Source organism: Carassius auratus, linkage group LG45M, assembly GCF_003368295.1.
Source record: "Carassius auratus strain Wakin linkage group LG45M, ASM336829v1, whole genome shotgun sequence".
NCBI lineage: Eukaryota > Metazoa > Chordata > Actinopteri > Cypriniformes > Cyprinidae > Carassius > Carassius auratus.
In genome coordinates, this window is record NC_039299.1 from 60,089 (window position 1) to 85,000 (window position 24,912).

Here is a 24,912-nt window from a genome sequence, read left to right on the forward strand (position 1 = left end):
CATGTTTGTACAGATGCTGTTGTATTCTCTCTTCCAGTATTTTCCGTCTGTTCTCGGCTGACAGACGAAGGGTTGAAAATGCTCTGGAGGTCTGCAGCCTTCCAACAGGAAGAGTAAGAGAACAGTTCATTCTACTAAAACTTCACTCTATTCAGAGCAGCGGCGGTCATACATAATGAACCATGAGCACACAGACCACATCATGATCTCTTTTGTATTGAATAACTTGACTAAGAGGTAAAAGCTCTTAGTTTTATTTTCATTTTCAATCACAGATGTATTTGTGATGACAGATTAACTTTTTTAATGATTGTAAAACACTTCAGGTGCTAGCAGAAACTTAACAAATGTTAATGTCACTTTCTGAAGACTTCAGTAGATGCAAAGCTTCAAGATTCAAGATTTTTATTGTCATATGTGCTAGGTACAATGAAATCCTTACTTTGTTATTTCCTAGGCAATGAAAATGTACAATTAAACGATATGCAATAAAGGACAAAACAGGAAGAATAGAAAAAAAAGATATAACCAATAGCAAAAGCATATTTATAGATAAGAGAATCTGTATGCTGCTTCATTCTACTGTAGAATCTGTTCTAGATGTATTCTGTTGAGTAATTGATCTGAGGCGCGCACGCGCACACACACACACACACACACACACGTGTGGATGCTTGATGTACGCTGTATCCTTGTGTTCAAGCTGCTTTGTGTAAGTGTACTGGGTCTGCTTTAAGCAGGTGTGATGTGGGTCCTTTTGGTTTGTGTTCCTGCAGTGTTGTGAGTAACTCCACTCAGTGAAAAACTTCGGTCCAAAATCCATTGTCCGTGATTATGGCTAATTCAAGCAGTGTCTCACATTTGTTTGTCTTTTCCTACAGAATGACACGATTTCTCAGGATACATTCACATCTGACGTATACCGACAGCTACTCAACAACATTTGTCCGCGGAACGACATCGATACGATTTTCTCAGAAATGTAAGTACCTTCTGCATTCTGATGGAAAAAATCCAACCTCACCATCTACTGACGGATCTAGTTCACTCTTTAATTGTGTATGTCGTTTCAGAGGTGGAGCAAGTTACATGAAGACTTTTTTTTTGGAATAATGATTCATTTACAATAAGACCTGGAAACTGTTAAGAAATATAGCCTACACAAAATATAAAACTCTATTTAGATGTCATGTTCATGTAAACTAAACTTGTTTAGTAAAATGTAAAATGTGGTCATAAATGGACTCAGCTGCAGTTGCTGGTTTTCATCATGTGTAAAGTTATTTCTTTCTGTGTGTGTGTGTGTGTGTGTGTGTGTGTGTTTCTGTACTGATGAGCAGTGGTGCTAAGATCCGGCCGTACCTCACCGTAGAACAGATGACAGACTTCCTGAACAACAGACAGAGAGACCCTCGTCTGAACGAGATCCTGTTCCCGCCCCTTAAAGCCGAGCAAGTACAGGGATTGGTGGAGAAATACGAGCCTGACACCATGCTTTCACAAAGAGGTTGGTGAATTCTCCTGTCACTCAAACAGACTCCGCCCACCCTCTGTTGTTTCCCTGAGAATTAAAGCTGTAATGATTTAAAATGCTCAGATGATGCTGAACTGAAGGTTTGCTGTTCAGTGAATGAGAGTTTGATGTTATGTGAAAGTCAAAATCCCAAACTTCCTCTCTCCAGTCCATCCTGAATAGGCATTACTTAAAAAAACTCTCTCTTTATTTATTCTTCTATTTCACTTATTTGTACAATGTCTAATTGGTATTATGAGCACTTCCTATGTCTGTTTACCTCTTTAAGAAGAATCGCTTTTTGTATTCCCCAAAATGACTAAATTTAATATAAAGGTAAACTGCAGAAACAACATCACAGCCATGAGCTCATTAACATATGACCTGCCCACATATATTCAGTGAAATACACCAAACATAGCAAGGCTCATTTCCATTTTATAAAGGACAAAGAGTCTATTTTACAGTAAAAAGAAGAAAATTAAATCAAAAAACCTTTAGAGATATGAAAATAGATGTTTTTGTTAATAGCCATACTGTAGCAGCTCATGAGCCCTGTATCAGAGAAGCCTTCTTTACTGTGTCTAATCAAAGACTATAGAATGTCACTCTTATAGTTTTGAATGCAACGCTCAATATAGCTGCTCAGCTGCAGGAAGCCCTGCCTTCTGAATGAAAGAGCCAATCGCTAATCAGTAAAGTCCCGGTTGCTATAGACAGTCAGCATTCTGAGACGTGCTCTGGCTGATCTTTTAATAACGCTATTTGAGCAAAAGGCACAACATTTATGACACAGTTGTTGTCAGATTTTTTTTTTTAAATTAAATGTTAAAGTTTGTGAACCATTTTGGAGAATTTGATGTTTCCCCATTCAAAGAGATAGGAGTTGCACTTGCATGCCTGAGAGGCGTTTCAAAGATGGCCGCAAAGTCACATGACTGGTCTAACTCACTGCAAAGAACCATCAAAGAACCTTTATGTTTAAAAGATGCTGGATTGTAGTCTTCCGTGGAGATGCTGTCTGTCCTCATGAACCTCGTCTCCATATCTGAGTGCACTGCATTAATGAAGTCTTCCTCCATGGTGTTCCCTCACGAGTCTGGAAAGGTGAGCGCTCCGCTGAGATGAAAGTCACCCTTTGATGCTTCATTAGAGGAAGAACTGTGTTAATTAGAGCTGTGAAAGTCTACAGAGGGCATGGCAGGATTAATTAGCATAAAGTGGCCAGAGGGACGGTGGGGATGTTAGATGTGCTAGACTCCACCTGAGAGCCAAGGAGCCCAAAGAAAATGGACTGGAATGAAAAGCGACTGGCTGACATTCCAACAGTTTGAGCTGTCACTTCTGCTGAACTCATGTGATGATTTCATATTAACAAGGAAATGCTTGTGATAGTTTGTGGTTGCAGTTGCATTCTTTCTTAAAATAATTATAAGTAGATTAGAGGTGCTCATTCCTGTTCCTGTAGATCTGCTGTACCTGTATTGATCCAAGTGTTCCTGAAAGCCTTCAGTAGATGGTTCTAGTTATGGTGCTAGAATTTGTTGCTCAGAATTTGGCTGAGCACTGCTGACATAGAGTATTTAAAGAAGGGAACCATCCACTGGTCTGAAGGTCTGTCCAGCCCTTACGAAAGGAAAATATGTTTACCAATATATTTCTTAAAATATATTGTGATATATTTTAATATATTATTTTCCCTTTTTATTTTCTAATATATTTGAATACATTTAATAATATATTGATGATACATATATTATATAATATATTGCAAAATATACAAATGATTGCTGCTTTCAATATATTGTAATACATTGTACAAAATAAATATTAACTCCCATATTAGAATATATGCCTAGTTTATTACATGATATTTTCCAATATACTGCAATATATTTTAGTTTCATAAGGGAGTACAGTCTAAAGTTTGCTAACGTGCACAGGATTGTTGATATTGTTGTTTTGTGGTGCAGGGCAGATCTCGGTGGAGGGCTTCGGCAGATATCTGAGCGGAGAAGAGAACAGTATCATCCCTCCAGAGAAGCTGGACCAGAGTGAAGACATGACGCTGCCACTCTCGCATTACTTCATCAACTCCTCACACAACACCTACCTCACAGGTCAGCCAATCAGACGCATCGCACAACACCTACCTCACAGGTCAGCCAATCAGACGCATCGCACAACACCTACCTCACAGGTCAGCCAATCAGACGCATCGCACAACACCTACCTCACAGGTCAGCCAATCAGAGCTAGTTACTCTTCGAGGCCATGTTTAGCCTTTGAACATGAACTAATGTTTGTGGTATTCTCACAAATGCACAAATGAGTCCTCAGTGTTGATCGTTTGTGGCCTGAACAGATGATCCGGTGTCAATGTGGTTTCAGATTCTAATGCACTTAGAATTAACCATACGAATGAGGATGAAGGGACAAAAACCTCCCTGCAATTTTTTTTGCACTTATGTAGTTATTATTTGCACTCATGTGGTAGAATTGTGATATTAATGTTAGTTTTTGAGCTAATTGGCTGTACTTCACTTAGACTCAGTTTAAGCACTTCCAATCAGTATACTTAATTTTACAATAAGACTCAAGATGTCTCACCAATGCATTTTTAGATAAATTTAGATGAAGTTCTGCCAGTTATCTCAATCACACAGAGAAAACATAATCACTCAAAAGATCAAAATATATGTGATTTCTGTAACATAAACCATTCTCCACTCTGATTAAAGTCTTTGCATTGAATTTGCTCTCAGCTGAGGTTCATTATTATTGGAGGTGAAATGGTGTACAGTATATACAAGAAAGAGAAACACTATTTGAATGATCAAACTTCATCAGATCAGACAGGTCTTAGGGCAGCTGTGGCCTAATGGTTAGAGCGTTGGACTTTTAACCCAACGGTTGAAGGTTTGAGTCTCGGTGTTGGCAGGAGTTGTAGGTGGGGTGGAGTGAATGAACAGTGCTCTTTACCTCCCTAATACCCATGACTGAAGTGCCCTTGAGCAAGCCACTGAACCCCCAGTAGCTGTGTGTCTGCACTTGGAGGGGTTAAATGCTGAGCACCAATTCCGAGTATGGATTACCATACTTGGCAAATGATATGACTCAGCATCAGCAAAAATGGTACATTAGATACGAGTGAGAGGTTTGTTATCGAGTCTCCTCTTGATGTCCAGTGTGTTATTTTTCTGCAGCGGGTCAGCTGGCTGGAAACTCGTCTGTGGAGATGTACCGGCAGGTTCTGCTGTCCGGCTGTCGCTGTATAGAGCTGGACTGTTGGAAGGGCCGCACCGCAGACGAGGAGCCGTTCATCACACACGGCTTCACCATGACCTCAGAGATCTCCTTCAAGGTAAATTGACAGCGTGCCACAGAAAATGCATTTATATCCCTTGATAGGTATGGACTCTGCAGTCCGAGGGGTTTGAGCTGGGTGAGATGGTTTCGACAGCGATGTGGAGAAACAGAGAAACAGCGGTGAGATTTAGTAGAAAATAAAGACGGCATGAGTTTAAGGAATTATAAGGAGGAACATGAAGGATTATGAGAAAATGTAATGAGGGAGGCACATACGTTATTGAAAAACATATTTGAATGGATTAGAATACATTTTTAGGGTTAGCGGATTTCGTTGGACAATTTAGTTTGTGCACACCTAATTTGTAAAATTCTGTCGCTCAGTTGTGGTGTAATTTCCATGAATGTAAACTAATGGATGGCTTTTCAGGAGGTGATTGAGGCCATCGCAGAGAGCGCCTTCAAGACATCTCCGTTCCCTGTCATCCTGTCCTTCGAGAATCACGTGGACTCGTAAGTGTCAAAGCTCCTTTTCACTTGTTTTTCTTGGAGCAGCATAAAAAATTATTAATGATTAAGTATTAGAGCTTTAGTCACAGGATGTTGTTACGGTTAACATTTACTTCGTACCTGTGTCTGTCTGTGTGGAGATGTTTTTCTAACATTCTGCCCAGGGTTTGTTCTAAACCTCTAACAATACATTTTGTTGTCTCATGCTCTTACTGTGTCTCAGTCCCAAACAGCAGGCAAAGATGGCAGAGTATTGCCGATCAATATTTGGAGACGCATTGCTCACAGACACACTGGAGAAATACCCTGTGAGTGAAAAACAGATATCAACACACACACTCACACACACACACACACACACAACACACATAAAATGGTAATTTGGAGACAATCACTGTCCAGTTAGTGACACGTTTCTCTGGATCTTTCTGGTGTGTGCAGTTGGAGGCTGGTGTTCCTCTTCCGAGCCCTGTGGACTTGATGGGCAAGATCCTCATCAAGAATAAGAAGAATTCCCACAAAGCCGATGGCAGCACCAAGAAGAAGCTCTTAGAGCAAACGTCCAACCCCTGCAGCGACACGTCCAGCTTGTGTGAGCCCTCGTCTCCCAGCGCAGGTGCGGACCACACAAAAACACCTCAATCTGCAGTCATCAGAGTCAATTGAGCCACATTTTGAACATTTAAGGGTTTTTTTTTATTTTTTTAATATATATACACTAAAGCACTATTGCTTTTGACCAGTGGTGCATTAACATCCTCAGGATGCCTCTGATATGAGATCCTTCACATGTATGTTAAGAGATCATCCTTTTCAACAGCTAATGAAACTGTTAGATTGTGGTCTGTAAATGCTGTAGGATCCTCATCAGCTGATGTTTGTGAACTGAAGTCAAGTTTACAGATGCTTCTCTCCTGCTGCTGATGGTCTCTCGCTGACCCCTGCTGACCAACCACCATCATTACCATGAACTCTCTATTTTTTCTGGTTTCTGTTGGTCAGGTCAGACACTAAGTCTTCAGTAATAAACTGTACATGTCTTTTGTAAAAGGGTCGACACATCAGGAGATTCACATCAGCATTCATGCAGACGGGAGCGATGGAGGTGAAAGAAGATTGCAGGGAATGAAGTCGATTGATAAAACGACAGAGTCTCTATCACATAACACAGGTCTGGCCGATGAAAAAGGTAAGTGTATGAACGTGAAGCATGTAAAAAGATCTGCGCACCTCAGACTGGTTAGTGATGTCGGTTCATGTCGTGTGTTGATCAGGAGAAGCAGACGCAGAGAGTGATGCAGAAGAAGAGAACGATGAAAGTAAGAAGTCTATGGATGAGGTAAGTGAAGACAGAAGTGATGTTTACATGCTGTGTGTCATCCGAGTGCTCCATTGGCTCTCAGTTAATGTTTTCATGGGTTAGAGTCTTTCTTCCTGCAAGAGAAGCATGATATATGATTGTCTACAGCTGTTTATTCCAACGATTGGGACCTGAGATACAAAACTACTTGTAGTTGTCAATTTACTCTCCCTAACGTTGTTCAAACTTGAAAGTCAAGTCACCTTTATTTATAAATGCTTTTAACAATACAGATTGTAAAAAAGCAGCTGAACAACATTCATTAGAAAAACAGTGTGTCAATAATGCAGAATGATAGTTAAAGGCAGTTCATCATTGAATTCAGTTATGTCATCTCTGTTCAGTTTAAATAGTGTCTGTGCATTTATTTGCAATCAAGTCAATGATATCGATGTAGATGAAGTTACCCCAACTAAGCAAGCCAGAGGCGACAGCAGCAAGGAACCGAAACTCCATCGGTGACAGAATGGAGAAAAAAACCTTGGGAGAAACCAGGCTCAGTTGGGGTCAGTTCTCCTCTGACCAGACGAAACCAGTAGTTCAATTCCAGACTGCAGCAAAGTCAGATTGTGCAGAAGCAGGGGGAGATCTACCGGGGTGGCATAGGGTGGCAAATGCCACCCGTAAAAGAAAGCCTTGCCACCCCTGCTGCCACCCAACTTGGCAACAACGAATTAAAGGTTATGGCCAATTTGAAAATTTACGAGCGCGAATCTTTCGTGATTCGTGATCCCGCTCCGAACTCCCGATCTGATTCAAATGATTCACGATCCCCAAACTGACTCAAATGATTTGCGAATCCGCTTCGAACTCTCAAATTGATTCAAATGATTCGCGAATCCGCTTCGAACTCTCGAATTGATTCAAATGATTCGCGAATCCGCTTCGAATTCTTGAATTGACTCCAATGATTCGCGATCCCCAAACTGACTCAAATGACTCGCGAATCCTTTTCGAACTCTCGAATTGATTCAAATGATTCGCGAATCCGCTTCGAACTCTCGAATTGATTCAAATGATTCGTGAACCCTCTCCGAACTCCCGAACTGACTCAAATGATTCGCGATCCCCAAATTAACTCAAATGATTCGCGAATCCGCTTCGAACTCTCGAATTGATTCAAATGATCCGCGAAGCCGCTCCGAACTCTCGAATTGATTCAAATGATCCGCGAAGCCGCTCCGAACTCTCGAATTGATTCAAATGATTCACGAATCCGCTTCGAACTCTCGAATTAATTAAAATGATCCGCGAAGCCGCTCCGAACTCCCGAACTGATTCAAATGATTTGTGATCCCCAAACTGACTCAAATGATTCGCGAACCCGCTCCGAACTCCCGAACTGACTCAATGATTTGCGATCCCGCTCTGAACTCCTGAACTGACTCAATCTGTCTAAGGCACCAACTCCCTGAAGGGGGCACCATCCCAGTCGCTCCAAAAAAAAAAAAAAAAAACTTCCTCCATTCCCCCGTCTGCGCTCGCGACCGCTCGCACTTGAGGAGAATGACCTATAGTCATAAAAACAACTGTAATTGTTCATGTAGGTGTCAGCTATATTGCACAATTGAATTAAATGTTTGATATTTATTAAAATAATCTGTAATCATATGTAGATTATGCTATTTGCTTAGTAAAATATACTTAAAAGAAATTCCAAAGCATTATTTTAAAGGAATATCACACAAGTTTAAGTTAAGCTTGACAAAACAATAACACCATATTTTTCGAAAACAATTTCTAAAAGTTCATTTGTATTTGTAACTATAATGTTTATTTATTTATTATTATTGTCAGCTAATAAAAGCTATGCTTCAGGACCATATTCATATAACATCTAAGGCTAAATGTAGCTCTTGACTGGTTGAGTTAGATGATGATTAACACTAAACTGTAGAAAATCAGTTGAGTCTCCCCAGCTGGAAATGGCTGTTAAAATCTTGTGTTTCTTATAATAAATTGACATATTGATAAGGCTGAATCTTTTATAATGCTCTTAATGAAATGTGGATGCATACTGTATGCATTAGTGAGTGTGTGGTGCTGATGGGGTATGGTCACTTATTCCTTATATGCACTGTAAAAAAAATTTCCGTTAAATAACAGTAATTTTCTGGCAGCAGGGGTGCCAGTAAAGTACTGTTAATTTACAGCTCTTAACCATTAATTTACCACTCTTATTTTTTAACAGTATTTTACCGTAAATTCTACCATGGAAATTAACTCCACTCCCACTGCTTCAAACAGTTCGAGTTTTTAAACTAGCATTCCTACGATGTTAGTACTATGAACTTATTTCATTTGAGTCCACTGAGAAGGAATATTTCTTACACTTAATGTGCAGTAATAAAGTAACTAAATACATGACTTTTACTCAAATCACTGCAGCTCATTGTCAGCTATATAGCACACATGTATGTGCTGAAGTACTTAACACAGAGATCATCACTGTATCAGCGACTCCACATTTACTGCCTTTATATAAAGCAGCAGAAAATCAGAATTTGTGGCTCATCATTGACTGAAGCACCGGCTCTACTCTACAGCACAATGGTGAACAACAAAACTACATTAAACTAAACGATCTCTCTTGTGCAAACACACATTAATACAGTCAAGTTCAGTATTTTCTCTCATTATCAGTGTATGACTTTGCCTAATTTTTTTTCTATGGATGTTCACAAATATTTTAGTTAAATTAACTTATTTTTCATTTGGTAAATCTGACGTTTACATTTTACAGTATATTACTGTTTTTCCTTGACTTGACGGCAAAAAACTGTAGAAAAACACTTTCTTTTACTGGCAACCATTAATTTACGGCAAGAAACAGTAGAAAAACAGTTATTTACTGGCAGCAGGGGTGCCAGTAAATAACTGTTTTTCTACAGTTTGTTTCCTGTAAATTAATTACAGTTTATTACTGTTAAATTATGTTTCATTCTGTTTTTTCTTCATCTTAAATCTTTAACCCTTTAAACCCCACAAGAAAATCCTCAGTTTTAAATGAACACTTATAATGTGTGCACACTACAGAGTGTTAGAGTAACACCGAATCAGTGAAGTTAATGAGATAATTCGGTGATTAATTGATGATTGAGCATAAGTGATAAACACCTGCAGAATCACTGAAGGAAAGAGAAACACAAGAACTACAAATGACTTCAGCCACAGCCTTAGATGAAATCAACTGAATAAAAGAATACATAAAATCTCTCAAGATCCGATTAAACAACTACTAAAACAGCTTCACCAGATTCACATTACTAACCAGACTGACTTTATTTCTGTCAGATGTCTACAGAAGAACTTATGGAGAGTTAAATAGGTTTAGGTGTTTTTTTCACTACCATGATGGAGATCAGTGTTTACTTTAGTTGGGCTCTTGAACGTGACTTTTCAACAACTAAGGTTTTTTTTTTTTTCATGCTGTAACAATGCACCTTTGGAACCTGTTATAGCAAAACAAAAGTACACAGAAGAAAAAAAATCTGATATTGTTGTTTATAGATTGACAAGAACAAATACTATTATTTCTGATCTAATCCCGTGTCTCTTGTCTTATTGAATATTGATACTACAGCATGAGAAGGAACACTGCTGAGCCATAAGTTATGAAAGACTGTTAAGAAAATGTCACTCATAATAAATAAAAAAAAAACCTTTGCTGAAATTTAGACAGAAATATCAAGAATCAGCGTATGAATCACAACAATGGTGACAATCCACAAAATAAATGAACAGATCAGTTCTGAACATCACAACACATGCTACTAAAACTTAAAACAAATGCAAAATTATAAGCATATAAGAATTCAAGAAAATAAGTGAACAATTCAGGGGCATAATTTATTCATGCCGCAATGCATGCTGGGAATCATGGATGAGTTTTATCCTGTGCTGGTACCCAGCATGCATTGCATCATGAACCTTTTGATTGTCACCATTGTTGAGATTCATATGCTGATTGTTGATTTCTCTCTTTGAGTGTTGTGGGGACTGCTGCCCGAAATACTTTTTAACTAAAACTAGTCGTTAAATCCATAAATACTGGTTATCGCACTACTTTTCAATCTTACTAAATTGAAGTGTCATTCACTCAAATATTTCAACACCAAATTAATATTTGATTATTATAGCAACACTTTAAGTCAGTCTAGAAGATCATGCCTTTTAGAAACAACCATAATCACTTGACTATCAAAATTAATACTGCTGTAACAGATGCATCATAAAGATACAAATACAGCAATAAAACAAAATGTAAAGTGTAAAAGTCAATGGTCAGGAGCCCAACTAAAGCAAACACTGATCTCCACAATGGTGACGCTAAACGAAACAGTAACATTATCATCTAAATCTCTTTAATTCTCAATAAGATCTTTTGATCTCTGTTCTCTGATCTGAAAGAAATAAAGTCAGTCTGGTTAGTAATGTGTGAAGTTGGTGAAGCTGTTTGTTGATCGTTTAAATCTTCCGTTGATTTCATCTAAGGCTGTGGCTGAATTCATTGTATTTCATGTGTTTGTCTTGTTTCTCTTTTCTTCAGTGATTCTACTCATTAACAGCAGCTGTTGATCAGTGTCTGAATTCACTCATTAGTGTTCATTCTCTCTGTCAGGTGGACTATATTAGTAAACTCATGTAGGGAATAGTGAATGAGGGTGTAGGGTGTGATTTGAAACACAGCCGCTGAGTGTCGAATTTGAACGTTGTTATTTTACGATATATAGCAGCAGGCTACTTCTCGAAAACGATGAATATTACCCAGAATGCACTGTTTAAATGAAAAACAGTATTTTACTGTCGAAATTTGGCCGTTTTTTTACAGCGATTTTTAACAGTGTGAACTGTTTCAAATGCAAGACATTGATTGCATGAGATTAAGTTTGTAAATGATAGCCTGTGTCCTTTTGTAGTGTGCACATATATTTATCATCAAACTGTAATAACTGTGACTGAATTCAGTACATATATATATATATGTCTGCCATATGTTGCCACCCCTCAAAAATTCCTGCCCCCTTCTCGCCACCCCATCAATATTTCTCTAGATCCGCCCCTGTGCAAAAGAATCATCTGTTTCCTGTGGTCTTGTCCTGGTGGTCCTCTGAGACAAGGTCTTTACAGGGGATCTGTATCTGGGCTCTAGTTATCTTGGTCCCCTCTGTCTTTCAGGGCAGTAGAGGTCTTTTCTAGGTGCTGATCCACCAAACAAACCAAAACTCTTTAGAATTAGAATTACAGAATACACATATTTGTCATGTGATGTGTGCATCAAGTAGGGATGGTTGATACCACATATTTTGTTTTCAATACAATACCAATACTTTTAATGGCCAGTATCATCGATATCGATACAGATACAATACTTCTAAACTGAACATTTAGATTATGAAATTTATTTAATTATTATGTGTACAATGGGTAATAATACCTACTTTTGTATTTGAAATGCATTTTAACATTCAATATGCCTTAATTGCAACTTATTAGATAATATTTTTGTTTACCCATGGTTAAATTATGTTTACTTTAGTAGTAACCGAGGAAATCTACAAATACTAGAGTTAAACTACAGTATGTTCACTTTACCATGCATCATTGCCATAAGGGACTGCCAGTAATAGGATGTTGCATGCATAAAATGCAACTTTTTTATTCGGAGAGTGTATGATTTATATTAACAATACAGAATAGAACATGAGCAATATGAACTTTTAACATTAAAATTTAAATAAATGTACTACACAAGCTAAGGTACAATTTCAAAAGGTTTATTGTGAAATAAATCAAACATATAGCCAATGTTTTTTTCTGCATTGTTCTGGGCTGCCTTTTCCAAAAATGTAAATGCTTTCTTATTATAGGCTACTCTTGGGAAACGCAGCTCTATTTAAATGCACTACTGTCAGAAGTGAGTGAACGCTCTCTGTACTTGATTGATTCTGGCTTGCAACATTTGTGTGTGTTCAGATGAGCAGAAAAATCCCTTCCACACAATTATATTTGTCTAATTTAAGGCATATTGTAGGCATTATTATTTGTTTAATAAACAAAATCACTGGTACATAAAAACCAGTGTGTGTGTGTGTGTGTGTGTGTGTGTGTGTGTGTGTGTGTGTGAGTGTGTGTGTGTGTGTGCGTGTGTGTGTGTGTGTGTGTGTGTGCGAGTGTGTGCGAGTGTGTGCGTGTGTGTGTGTGTGTGTGTGCGTGCGTGTGCGTGTGTGTGCGTGTGTATGTGTGAGTGTGTGTGAGTGTGTGTGTGTGTGTGTGTGTGTGCGAGTGTGTGCGTGTGTGTGTGTGTGTGTGTGTGTGTGTGTGTGTATGCGTGTGTGCGTGTGTGTGCGAGTGTGTGCGTGTGTGTGGGCATGTTTTTGTATCATATCAGGACACAACTCTGTATAATGACATGGGTATGACACAGGTATTACAAGGAGAGGGTGACTTATGAGAACATAACCCATGTCCCCATTTTTCAAAACACTTATAAATCATACAGAATGAGTTTTTTTGAGAAAGTAAAAATGCACAAAGTTTCCTGTGAGGGTTAGGGTTAGGTGTAGGGTTGGTGAAGGGACATAGAATATACAGTTTCTACAGAATAAAAACCATTACACCTATGGGATGAACACACTTTACACAAAAACAAACGTGTGTGTGTGTGTGTGTGTGTGTGTATGTGTGTGTGTGTAACTGCGCATGTGTGTGCGTGTGTGTGCGTGTGTGTGCGTATGTGTGTGTGTGTGTGTGCGAGTGTGTGTGCTTGTGTGTGCGTGTGCGTGTGTGTGTGTGTGTGTGTACTGTGCCATCTAGAGGTCTTTCTGTGCAGCACAGCATGAGATCTCAGTAAATACTCTCCATTGCAGGGTGTAAAAATACTCATCTCACCATTTGGTTTCATACGAGATATTGGATTCATGATTTGTTGTTCTCACAGTGATTTAAATAAATACAGAATTTTAATTAATTCCGGATTTTTTTCTTACTTTTGAAACAGTTCCTTTCATTTACTCAAGTCAAGTCTCCTGCTTAGTTGAAAATACAAACTTATGTATATGTATATATAATGACAGTGCTTGCTTATCCAGTAAAATATTGTAGTGTTTAATATACATTATACACTGTAAACCTGAGGACTGAGGACCTTTTGGTTTTGAGTGGTTACTCCTGTGAGTGTGGATCTGGATGTGTGCGGCGCTGGAGTCACACGTGTCTCTGCTGTCTGTAGGGGACGGTAAATGAAGCCTTCGCCACAGAGGAGATGTCCAACTTAGTCAACTACATTCAGCCTGTTAAATTCAACTCCTTCGAGGCGTGCAAAAGTAAGTCAGTCTGTTCTGGAGATGTGTTTGACGCAGCAGAGAGCAGCTGGCCTTTAAGATCTGTGTTTTCTCATTCGTTTCTCACAGAAATCGATCGAAGTTATGAGATGTCGTCGTTTGTGGAGACCAAAGCGCTGGAGCTGCTCAAAGAAGCGCCGGTGGAGTTCGTCGAGTATCTTTTGTGTTTATTGCACTTTTGCAGATGCATAGAAGATTCTTTCAAATGAAGTGAAATTTAGTTCAACCAAAGGTGTAAAATCGTGAAGCTCTTTTCATCCTCTGTTAGAGAAACTTAACTCCTTCACGCAGGTATAATAAACTGCAGCTGAGCAGAATTTATCCCAAAGGAACTCGAGTCGACTCCTCCAACTACATGCCTCAAGTCTTCTGGAACGCCGGATGTCAGCTGGTGGCTCTGAACTTCCAGACCATAGGTATCTTCAGCTCTAATGCGTTCTGTCTGTAGGCAGATGTGAAGAGTGTCATCAGCACATGCAGTGAGAGAGAGACTGTTCTCCTTTGAGCTTGGACTGTCACACTCACCTGCAACCCAAAGCCACTTTAAACTATGTGTTTGTTTATACTATGTAAGCTTTTCTATAGACGGGTGTTGCTCTTCTGTAAAGTGACGTCACAGAGCACCATCCCAATTATTGATTGGTTTGCTGCTGTATTAGCACGAATGTGCTTGATTTTGGTCTTGTGTGATTGATTGCCAGATCTGCCCATGCAGCTGAATCTGGGGATATTTGAGTACAACGGGAAATGTGGCTACAGACTGAAGCCAGAGTTCATGAGACGGACGGACAAACAGTTTGACCCGTTCACTCAGAACACAGTGGATGGGATCGTAGCACACACGCTGTCTGTGAAGGTGAGGAATGGGCTCAGATCCACAGCTGTGGAAAGTGTGTCATTCAGACTGACCAGAGATTGATTGAGTCCTGCAAATCATAAAGTGTCAGAAACATTTGATTCAAGTCAAAATTACATTAACACATGCTTATTTTTCTCTATCACTAGCACTTTAGAAATGTTTGTAAAAGTTGGTGGAGTCTGTATGCTGTTGAAGATCACACCACTAGAGGGCAGTCACTAATGAACTATATATACAGTACAGACCAAAAGTTTGGACACACCTTCTCATTCAAAGAGTTTTCTTTATTTTCATGACTATGAAAATTGTAGATTCACACAGAAGGCATCAAAACTATGAATTAACACATGTGGAATTATATATGGAATTATATACATAACAAAAAAGTGTGGAACAACTGAAAATATGTCATATTGTAGGTTCTTCAAAGTAGCCACCTTTTGCTTTGATTACTGCTTTGCACACTCTTGGCATTCTCTTGATGAGCTTCAAGAGGTAGTCACCTGAAATGGTCTTCAACAGTCTTGAAGGAGTTCCCCGAGAGATGCTTAGCACTTGTTGGCCCTTTTGCCTTCTGTCTGCGGTCCAGCTCACTCCTAAACCATCTGGACTGGGTTCAGGTCCGGTGACTGTGGAGGCCAGGTCATTATCACTCTCCTTCTTGCTCAAATAGCCCTCGATGCCTTCAGTGTGACTCTACAATTTTCATAGTCATGAAAATAAAGAAAACTCTTCGAATGAGAAGATGTGTCCAAACTTTTGGTCTGTACTGTATATATATATATATATATATATATTAGGGGTGTAACGGTACGCAAAAATCACGGTTGGGTACGTACCTCGGTTTTAAAGTCACGGTTCGGTTCATTTTCGGTACAGTAAGGGAAAGAAATGCAAACATTAAACTGCAGGTTATTACTATACACTTTTTTAAAATACTTTTTAATAAAATATATATAAAAGAAAAAAAGAATAAGAAATAAAATACTGCTGCTAAGTTCTCCACTAAATAAAATACTCTCAGTCTCAAACCAATATCATATAATAAAATATAATGAAAAATATAAATAAATATCTATGATTACAGTGCAGCATTTCCAATCCCAGCTTGTAGGCCTGCTTCACCAGAACCGCGCAGTGCCTGCTGCTGTAGGTGACAGGGAGACCGCGACAGACCAGGCTCTTGTCTTCATGACAACAATATCTATACTTCATGTTGAGCATAAATATAAAGCCTACTGATAAAGGACATCATCAACAGTATTTACGTCAAAATAGACTATGTTTGACAGGTGCAATATTTGAAATCGATAATTATTTTTTTATTTTTTAAATTACATTTATATATGAATTTGTCAACCTATAGACTTTCAAATATCAAAGTGTCATGAATTAATATGTATTTGTGTACAAAATGACATATAAACATATTTTCCTATTCTATTTTGCCTGGAAACGCTTCCAACACGCTTGCATGTCGCGTGAAAAATAGGCGTCGGTTCTACTTCTAGCATGCACGCGTTTTCCGCGCCGCTCCAGCCGCGCCTGAGATGCGCGTCTCACACTGGCAGTCTGCAAGCTCTAACCTGTTAACATGGGAGCTGAATTAAAAACGGACACCCCACGCAGCTGAGACGCTTGCGGCACGCATCCAGTAGGTGTTTCTCAATGTCAAGGAAGGATCCTCGGAAGCCAGTATTTTGAGGATGCTACGTCATCGACATCCGTCGAAGGACTGTTCCAATGTCGAGGATCCTCGGAATTTCAACCAAGGACTGAGTCCTTCGTTCGAAGGATATCCCATACACAGGAAAGGATGCATATGTGTATCGTTGCGCTCTTCGCACTCTCAAATCACCCACAATCCTATGCGCGCAGCTTTGCTATCTAACGTTAGTTAAAAAATAAAAAAATGTCGAACATTAACGTAGTCGGAGTGTTAACGGTTTTTATTTACGTTACCAAACATTTGTTATAACTGTAGTAAATATAAGTAAAGTTTGACGATTAAATGCCAGTACAAATTACTGTATTGATATTGTAAATTATACAAATACAAATGGTTAACTGAACCGGGCCTGCCATTTAACAATTGGTTGCGTCATCGGCATTTCTTTTCTAAATAACTAGTTAAGTTGTCCAAAGTAATTTAATGATACCATTCACAGCGTTATTCAAACGGACCTTTTCACTGACGTAATGACGCAATTACGTGCACTTGCTAGCCTGTTCCATTTACGTGTTCTCCGTATGCTAAAGAGGACTCTCACCTAGCCTCTGAAGGAAGTGACTTGGAAGGATCAGTCCTACCAAGGAAGTATCCTTGACATTGAGAAACAGACAGTGTGTCAGAATCAGCTGCAGGGCGGGATTTGCGCTGAACGCGAAGACTTCCACCACTTAATATGTTCGTTTGGAAACACGAAAATGTACCTATGTTCCGCGTACAAAATATTGCATTCCGTCATTTGGTACACACGTGCACCGAACCGAAAGCCCTGTACCGAAACGGTCCGGTACGAATACACGTACCATTACACCCCTAATATATATGATTGACTCAATACATGTTTGCTTTTTGGCCAGTAAGTCCCGGATATCCAGATAATCGTTTCACTGCGTCACTAGATCCCTAATGTCTGGGAGCTTCTGCAGTGTTGAATAAGGTTTCTGTGGTCTTTCTCAGATCATATCCGGTCAGTTCCTGTCCGATAAGAGAGTCGGCGTTTACGTGGAGGTGGAAATGTTCGGCCTTCCGGTGGACACCAAACGGAAAGCGTTTAAGACCAAGACGTCTCAAAGCAATGCCGTCAATCCGGTGTGGGATGAAGATCCGGTGGTCTTCAAAAGAGTACGTCTGCAGTGACGAGCACTGAACCATCAGGCAGGTTCTCCATCAGACACTTTGATTTTGATTTGTGTGTTTCAGGTGGTTCTTCCCACGCTGGCGTCATTGAGGATAGCCGTGTACGAAGACAACGGGAAGTTTATCGGCCATCGCATCATCCCAGTATGTGCCATCCGACCCGGCAAGTATCCGCTTGATTTCTCTCGCTGTGAAAGAGCACGAGGACAGATCGCGGTCATTAAAGCATGTCTCTCTCGGCTGCAGGATATCATTACATCAGTCTGAGGAACGAGAAGAACCAGACGCTGACGCTTCCATCCGTCTTCGTCTACACTGAGGTCAAGGACTACGTCCCAGACACTTTTGCAGGTACAAGAGCCAAATAAATCGGACAGGGTCAGTGATAAATCACAGCTTCACTACACTGTTAAGACTCTGAAAGAGCTTCAGCATGTATTCATGTGTTTGGATGTTTGTGCTGTAACGTCCGTCTGTGTCGGTGTGTCAGATGTGATCGAGGCTCTGTCCAATCCCATCCTGTACATCAGTCTGATGGAGCAGAGAGCCAATCAGCTGGCGGCTCTGACACAGGAGGAGGGAGCGCAGGAGGCCGACAGAGAAGAGGTGAGTGAGTTTAACTGAGCTCCAGCAAACACTGAAACACAGCAGCTCCTCGGCTCTGTGTGTGCTGGTGATGGTCTGTGTCAGAAAACTAGACAGTGCAACCACAGCCCTATTCAGACCCGAACTGTTTCTCATGTGGACGTCTGCAAAAATATCGATTTTAAATGTCATGTTTAAAGTAGAGTTGTTCCGATTTCGATACTAGCATCGGAAATATCTCCAATACCACAACAAATTCTGGCATCGACATCGGCGAGTACATGAACCCATATACCGATCCGATACCATTTTCTTAAACAAGACCTAGTTATGACCGCTAGCTTTGCCTAACCACTGCACGGTTCTTCTTCGCTGCTCAGAATGCATTGCAAACACAGGAAGTTGTGCAAACCCCTGTTTAGAGCAGCGAAGAAGAAATGAAGACGCATTAGATCTATATTTGACTGGATCGCTCATCGCGTTCTAAACTGCCAACAGACAGTGAAGCCGCTTCTATATTATAGATCAGTGGTTAGCAGTATGTCTCTGTAGTACCGGTAGTTACAGACTTCCGAGTATATTCGGTCCACGCAGCTGTGTTCAGTGAATATTACTCCTGCAAATTCTACATCTCTGTGTGTGACGGGCGCAGATGCGCGGGAGCTCGCTGTCTTGTAGTCTCTGCCGTGTGTCACTATATGAGGACACGAACGCATAAACCGTCACTTCATGAGAATTTACCGTTTCATTTGAGAAAACTGTCATAAACACAGACACTCAAAGATCTTCATGGCAGCCCATTAAAATAAATGTTCGGTTTAACATGAGTAAATTGACAATATATTAAGCTACTGTTGTAGCCTACAGTAGATTTAGCTATGTCTCTATGTAGTAATAATAATACGTCTCTATTAATAATAATAATTATGCCAAGACGGTTACTTGTTTTTTACTTTGTAATAATAAAAACTTCCTAATCATCGGGAAGGAGGAGGCGGGAACCGGCTGACAATCAAATGTAACTTTAATTATTCAAAATAAACACAAAACAGCGCATCAGCCCCTCAAGGACGACTGATGCGCACAAATAAAAAGCAAAACATAAAATAAAGCCCAGGCCTGGTCGTCGCTCCAGTTTTATATCCTTCCATCTCCTCTGTGGGACTCGAGACAGGAGGTGGGTCGCAGGTGTAGTTCATTTCCTAATCACTCCACCGGCCTCGCTCGTTCCCACATCCCTCGGCCCCGCCCCACTCGTCACATACTTGTTTTGTTGTAAAGAGATTGTCTGATTAATATATCATTATTCCTAGACTTATTTGTTGCAGTTTTTTATACAGTTATATTGTAAAACTAAAATACCTTTTTTAGTTTGCGGTGTTAGATTTTTGGCTGCATTTGAAGATCTTTTTCACTTAAGAAAATAAATAATACTGTCAAATTCATCTCAGATAATAAAAATACTGTAATGAATACAGTAGTTCACCATGCATTTGTTCATGTTTTATTAAGGGATCAGTCTGAAGCACACTATTAAATATTTCTAGTAATTTACACAGGGCTAGTAGTATATACAGCTGTATATTCAGATACACACCCAGGTATCGGATCAGTACTAGGTATCGGCCGATACCCTGAGCCCAGGTATCGGAATCGGTATCGGGAAGAGAAAAAGGGTATCGGAACATCTCTAGTTTAAAGTGCCCCTATTATGGATTTTTGAAAATGAACTTTCATGCAGTGTGTAACACAGCTCTTAAATCTTAAAGTGCATAAAGTTATTGCCTTTCAAAAGAAAGAGTCGACTCTGAGTCATAAAAACAAGTTGTTTTTAAAACAATTCTTACGTTGTTTCAGCATGAAACGCCCGCACAGACCGAACCTCTCCTCAAACACCAGCCCAGCCCTCTCCACGGACAGCACGCCAAATACACATACTATCCTTCTCGCTTCGATATTAATAATGTTCTTTACATGTGTGTGTTTGGTCTGCTTGTGTTGGTGCAGGTCGATGGTGGAGGAGATCCTGTGTCAGAGGTCAAGACTGACTCTAAACCCGCCGCAGAGAACGGGCTGAACAACGACAACATCTCGCCCAAATCATCTGTGGTCAGTCACCAGACGTCATCTTCAGGTGCGTGATAACGTCCGGCGGCTGCTGCATCTACGTGTAGAATCATGACGCCTTCATCTCTGTGTGTGTGTGTGTGTGTGTTTCAGGCTCGGTCAAACCTGCTGTGAAGTCTGAGGATGTGGTCCAGAGTGTTTTAACAGGTACGTGTCTGAGGTGTCTGATGTTAATCAGGTGCAAACGATGATGTGAGCGCATCAAATACATCAGAGGAGCCCTTTAAGTGCACGGGCAATCTGATGTGATTTATACGACACAGATTGTTTCACAACACCTTCACAGAAACACACAGTGTTAATGTTGCAGCTCTGCAGAAGACATGAGTGTGATTCTTCAGATCAGTTCAGTTCAATTACAGTGTCAATGATGCAAAGTTCATCAGTTATAAATCAAGCTATAAAGTTTTACTCTAGGATCTCATGACAACACTTATTCTGTGTGTGTGTGTGTGTGTGTGTGTGTGTGTGTGTGTGTGTGTGTCAGAGGTGGACGCTCAGACTGTAGATGAACTGAAACAGATGAAGGCTTATTTGAGGGAGCAGAAAAAGCAGTACAAAGAACTGAAGGAGCTCAAGAGGAAACACAACAAGAAAACCAGCGATCTGATCAACGAACATGCGTCCAGACAGAAGCAGCTGCGCAGCGACTTCCTCCGGCGCAGGTCTGCACTGCAGAAGAGGTGAGTTTCTGTGAGACGCTTCTGCTGCTCCGGGTCCTGTCGTCTGATGCGCTGTGCTCCTGCAGGAGTGTGTCGGATCAGGATCAGGATCAGGATCGGGATCGGGATCTGCTGGAGCAGGAGCAGGACAGGTGTGAGAGTGAACTGAAGGAACAGCAGCAGCAGCAGCTCCTAACACTCAAACAGGAGCAGTTCTACAGCGAGAAGTACCTCAAACGAGAGCACCTCAAACTGGTGAACACTGATTGCTGACATAATCTCATGCACAAATCACAGCATTACTGGGATTCATTTTGACACTAAATTACTTTTTAGTAAATTGTCATTTATGATATTTTAGCTACACACTCTCAAGTCAAGTCAAAATACATTGCGTCAAAGCACTGAACAACATTCATTAGGAAAAATGTGAAGTGACATTCAGCCAAGTATGGTGACCCATACTCAGAATTTGTGCTCTGCATTTAACCCATCCGAAATGCACACACACAGAGCAGTGAACACACACACACACACTGTGAGCACACACCCGGAGCAGTGGGCAGCCATTTATGCTGCGGCGCCCGGGGAGCAGTTGGGGGTTCGATGCCTTGCTCAAGGGCACCTAAGTCGTGGTATTGAAGGTGGAGAGAGAGCTGTTCATGCACTCCCCCCACCCACAATTCCTGCCGGCCCGAGACTCAAACTCACAACCCTTCAATTGGGAGCCCAACCCTCTAACCATTAGGCCACGACTTCCCGACAGTGTGTCAATAATGCAAAATGATAGTTAAAGGCAGTTCATCATTGAATTCAGTGACGTCAATGTCTGTTCAGTTAAATAGTGTCTGTGCATTTATTTGCAATCAAAACTCTCATATCACAAACATCATAAATCTTCATGAACATTTGTCTAAAGGAATTGCTTCATAAGATTTGTTTGTTCATAGGAGTCGTTTGTTCATAAGAGTCGTTTGTTCATAGGAGTCTTTTGTTCATAAGAGTCATTTGGTCATAAGAGTCGTTTGTTCATAAGAGTTGTTTGAAGTGAACATGCAGGCTACAAGTCAGTAATGTGATTAAAATGTGCTTCAGCTGCCTTAATCGCATTATAAGGGCTTATAAATAATACAGATTGAGTTTACTTACCAACATGTTGGCTTTCTTTTTGTGTGTAGCTTGTTGAGAAGCTCACGTCCGTGGCAGAAGAGTGTCAGAATAACCAGCTGAAGAAACTGAAGGATCTGTGTGAGAGGTAAGAGATATTAAAGTGATCGTTCAGCCACAAAACATCATTCAGTCTCCTCGTGTCCTTTAAACCTGGGACTTTCACTTTCAATGAAACACAAAAGAAGATGTTTTTTTTTAAACATGTTTTTGTCCATTTAATGAAAGTCTGTGGTCTTATGTCATTTGGACAACCCTGTCCCTCAAAATATATATATATATGTTTTTTAGAGAAAACAAAGACTTGAAGAAAAGGATGGACAAGAGACGTCAGGAGAAGTTTCAAGAAGCTCGGACGCTGGAGAAGACTCTGACTGAGGAGTGAGTGATTTTAACCCATCTGCCGTTTCCCAGCAGTCTTTGTGTGTGTCTCAGATCACGTGTTCATGGATCATCATCTTCGGCTTGAGGCTTGAGGTCAAGTCACCTTTATTTTCTAAAACACGTCTGGAGAAAGCAGGACATCATTCTTACCAACCATTGATCTCATATTCACCAGGACCCACAAAAGATGATGCTGATCCAAACACACGGTCATCTGAAGTAATGAGACTGCTAGTGGTCAGTGTGACACTGAACGTTATATTCCTCCTGTTTTGTAGGAAAAAGATGGAGATGAACAGATCCCACGTGAACGAGGTGGTGCAGTCCATCAAGCGGGTGAGTGGACACTGTGTTACTTTTAAAGTAATGCGTTACAATATTGCAATATAAAAATAAATAATTACGTAACTTATGTTCAATTTATTGAAAGTAATGCGTTATGTTACTTTTGCGTTACTTTTTAAATCTGGACAGGGCTTGCTTGTTTGTTTTTAAAATAAAAGTTTTGGCAAATATAAAAGCCTTTGCACAACAAAAGTGAAATGAATACGTCTAAGGATGAAGGGAAAGTACATTTACGTCTGTACAGTAGAAGGCAGAAGAAGACTTTTCAACACACAAATGTGTGTGTTTAGTAATGATTGCTCATTAATATGATTTAACTGGATCATCGAAGGACAGAAGCAAAGACATTGGTTTATAGAATGGGGTTAAATACATAAAGGATATTTGTGTTGTTTAACATTTAATTATTGCAGGGTTGCGTCATATTCTCAGTCGCATAATTTTTTATTCATTTTGAGGACTACTGAATCTGTTTTGTGTGTGTGAGTGTGTGTGTGTGTGAGTGAGATGATTTAGTGCATATATATTTATATTTATTTTAGAACTACAGTAACAGATTTCTCTCAGCATGAGGACAGCAGAGATCTCAATCAATAAATTGAAAAAAATTGCTAAAAAATAACTTGCATTACTTATTTGAAAAAGTACCTCGGATATTCTGTTGTAAATTAAAAAGTAATGCGTAACTTCACTAGTTACTTGTAAAAATTAATCTGACAAAATAACTCGTATTAATAACTTGTAATGCCCCCCCCCAACACTGTTAACCCCTGCTGGTAAATGCTTTAGTTACTCAGTTACTGTACATCTTTTTTATTCAAAAGTATATGGAATATATATATTGTGACAAGATGAATGTTTTTGTAAGTAGCATGGGTGTTATCTCTAATTTTGAAGTGTATATTCTCAGCTCAACTCTTCTGACTAGATTGTCTACATAAAACAAAAAAACAAGCTAAATACAACTAATTATGAATAGTTTGGAGAGGAAAATAGAGTTTATTAAAGAGAAGACATGGTTTGTACTGAACGTTGTGTGTTTTGTGCTGTGAATTACTGGCTGCCAGGGTGAAGATTGTTTTCTTTCATTAAAGGGGGGGTGAAATGCTATTTCATGCATACTGAGTTTTTTACACTGTTAAAGAGTTGGATTCCCATGCTAAACATGGACAAAGTTTCAAAAATTAAGTTGTACGTTTGGTTTGTCACAAGTTTCGGAAAGTTTTTTTTTCGAGTATGGCTCTGTGTGACGTTAGATGGAGCGGAATGTCCTTATATGGGTCCTGAGGCACTTCTGCCGGAAGAGCGCGCTCCCGTATAGCAGAGCACTGAGAGCACAACAGACTTCACTGATCAGAGAGAGAGCGTCGCCAAATGTCACAAAAGGAGTGTGTTTTTGGTTGCCAGGGCAAGACAACCCTGCACAGATTACCAAAAGAGAAACAGCATTAAGGGACCAGTGGATGGAGTTTATTTTTACAGAGCATCAACGGAGTTGTGCAAGTGTTTGTGTTTGTTCCCTGCATTTCGAAGATGCTTGTTTTACAAACAAGGCCCAGTTTGACGACGGATTTGCACATCGTTTATTTCTTAAGGATAATGCAGTCCCAACGAAAAAGGGTCATGATCGTGTGTTGGAACCGCATGCGGTGAGTAAAACTGCTTCAAATATCTCTGCCTCCTTGTTAGTGTGTCCGCCTCCCATCGGAGACCCGGGTTCGAGCCCCGCTCAGAGCGAGTCGTTGCTGCTGCTGCTCTCGTTCAGTTTCAGCCTCTGGATCTGATTCTGGATCATAAATATACGCTGAATCTGACTGTTAGCCATGGTTTGTTTTGGATGATGGTTTTGTCCTCACTGTGTCACAGCTTCCAGCTCTCAACA

General features: G+C 40.0%; 1 protein-coding gene across 2 annotated transcripts in view; it reads left to right on the forward strand.

Annotated features, from left to right (window-relative positions):
• The window catches only part of LOC113068500 (1-phosphatidylinositol 4,5-bisphosphate phosphodiesterase beta-1), an 81,253-nt gene that overhangs the window by 49,150 nt on the left and 7,191 nt on the right, over positions 1-24,912 (forward strand). For both annotated transcript variants that reach the window (XM_026241230.1, XM_026241229.1), the window contains exons 7-31: positions 38-113; positions 882-982; positions 1,341-1,507; positions 3,487-3,633; positions 4,720-4,877; positions 5,253-5,335; positions 5,556-5,640; positions 5,774-5,948; positions 6,384-6,521; positions 6,607-6,671; positions 13,924-14,017; positions 14,105-14,189; positions 14,327-14,451; positions 14,737-14,891; positions 17,581-17,745; positions 17,824-17,923; positions 18,007-18,111; positions 18,251-18,366; positions 20,353-20,479; positions 20,566-20,619; positions 20,960-21,155; positions 21,221-21,389; positions 22,313-22,389; positions 22,593-22,682; positions 22,964-23,021. In XM_026241230.1, the coding sequence (XP_026097015.1) occupies positions 38-113; positions 882-982; positions 1,341-1,507; positions 3,487-3,633; positions 4,720-4,877; positions 5,253-5,335; positions 5,556-5,640; positions 5,774-5,948; positions 6,384-6,521; positions 6,607-6,671; positions 13,924-14,017; positions 14,105-14,189; positions 14,327-14,451; positions 14,737-14,891; positions 17,581-17,745; positions 17,824-17,923; positions 18,007-18,111; positions 18,251-18,366; positions 20,353-20,479; positions 20,566-20,619; positions 20,960-21,155; positions 21,221-21,389; positions 22,313-22,389; positions 22,593-22,682; positions 22,964-23,021 (2,911 nt within the window). The remainder of the gene's footprint in view (positions 1-37; positions 114-881; positions 983-1,340; positions 1,508-3,486; positions 3,634-4,719; positions 4,878-5,252; positions 5,336-5,555; positions 5,641-5,773; positions 5,949-6,383; positions 6,522-6,606; positions 6,672-13,923; positions 14,018-14,104; positions 14,190-14,326; positions 14,452-14,736; positions 14,892-17,580; positions 17,746-17,823; positions 17,924-18,006; positions 18,112-18,250; positions 18,367-20,352; positions 20,480-20,565; positions 20,620-20,959; positions 21,156-21,220; positions 21,390-22,312; positions 22,390-22,592; positions 22,683-22,963; positions 23,022-24,912) is intronic.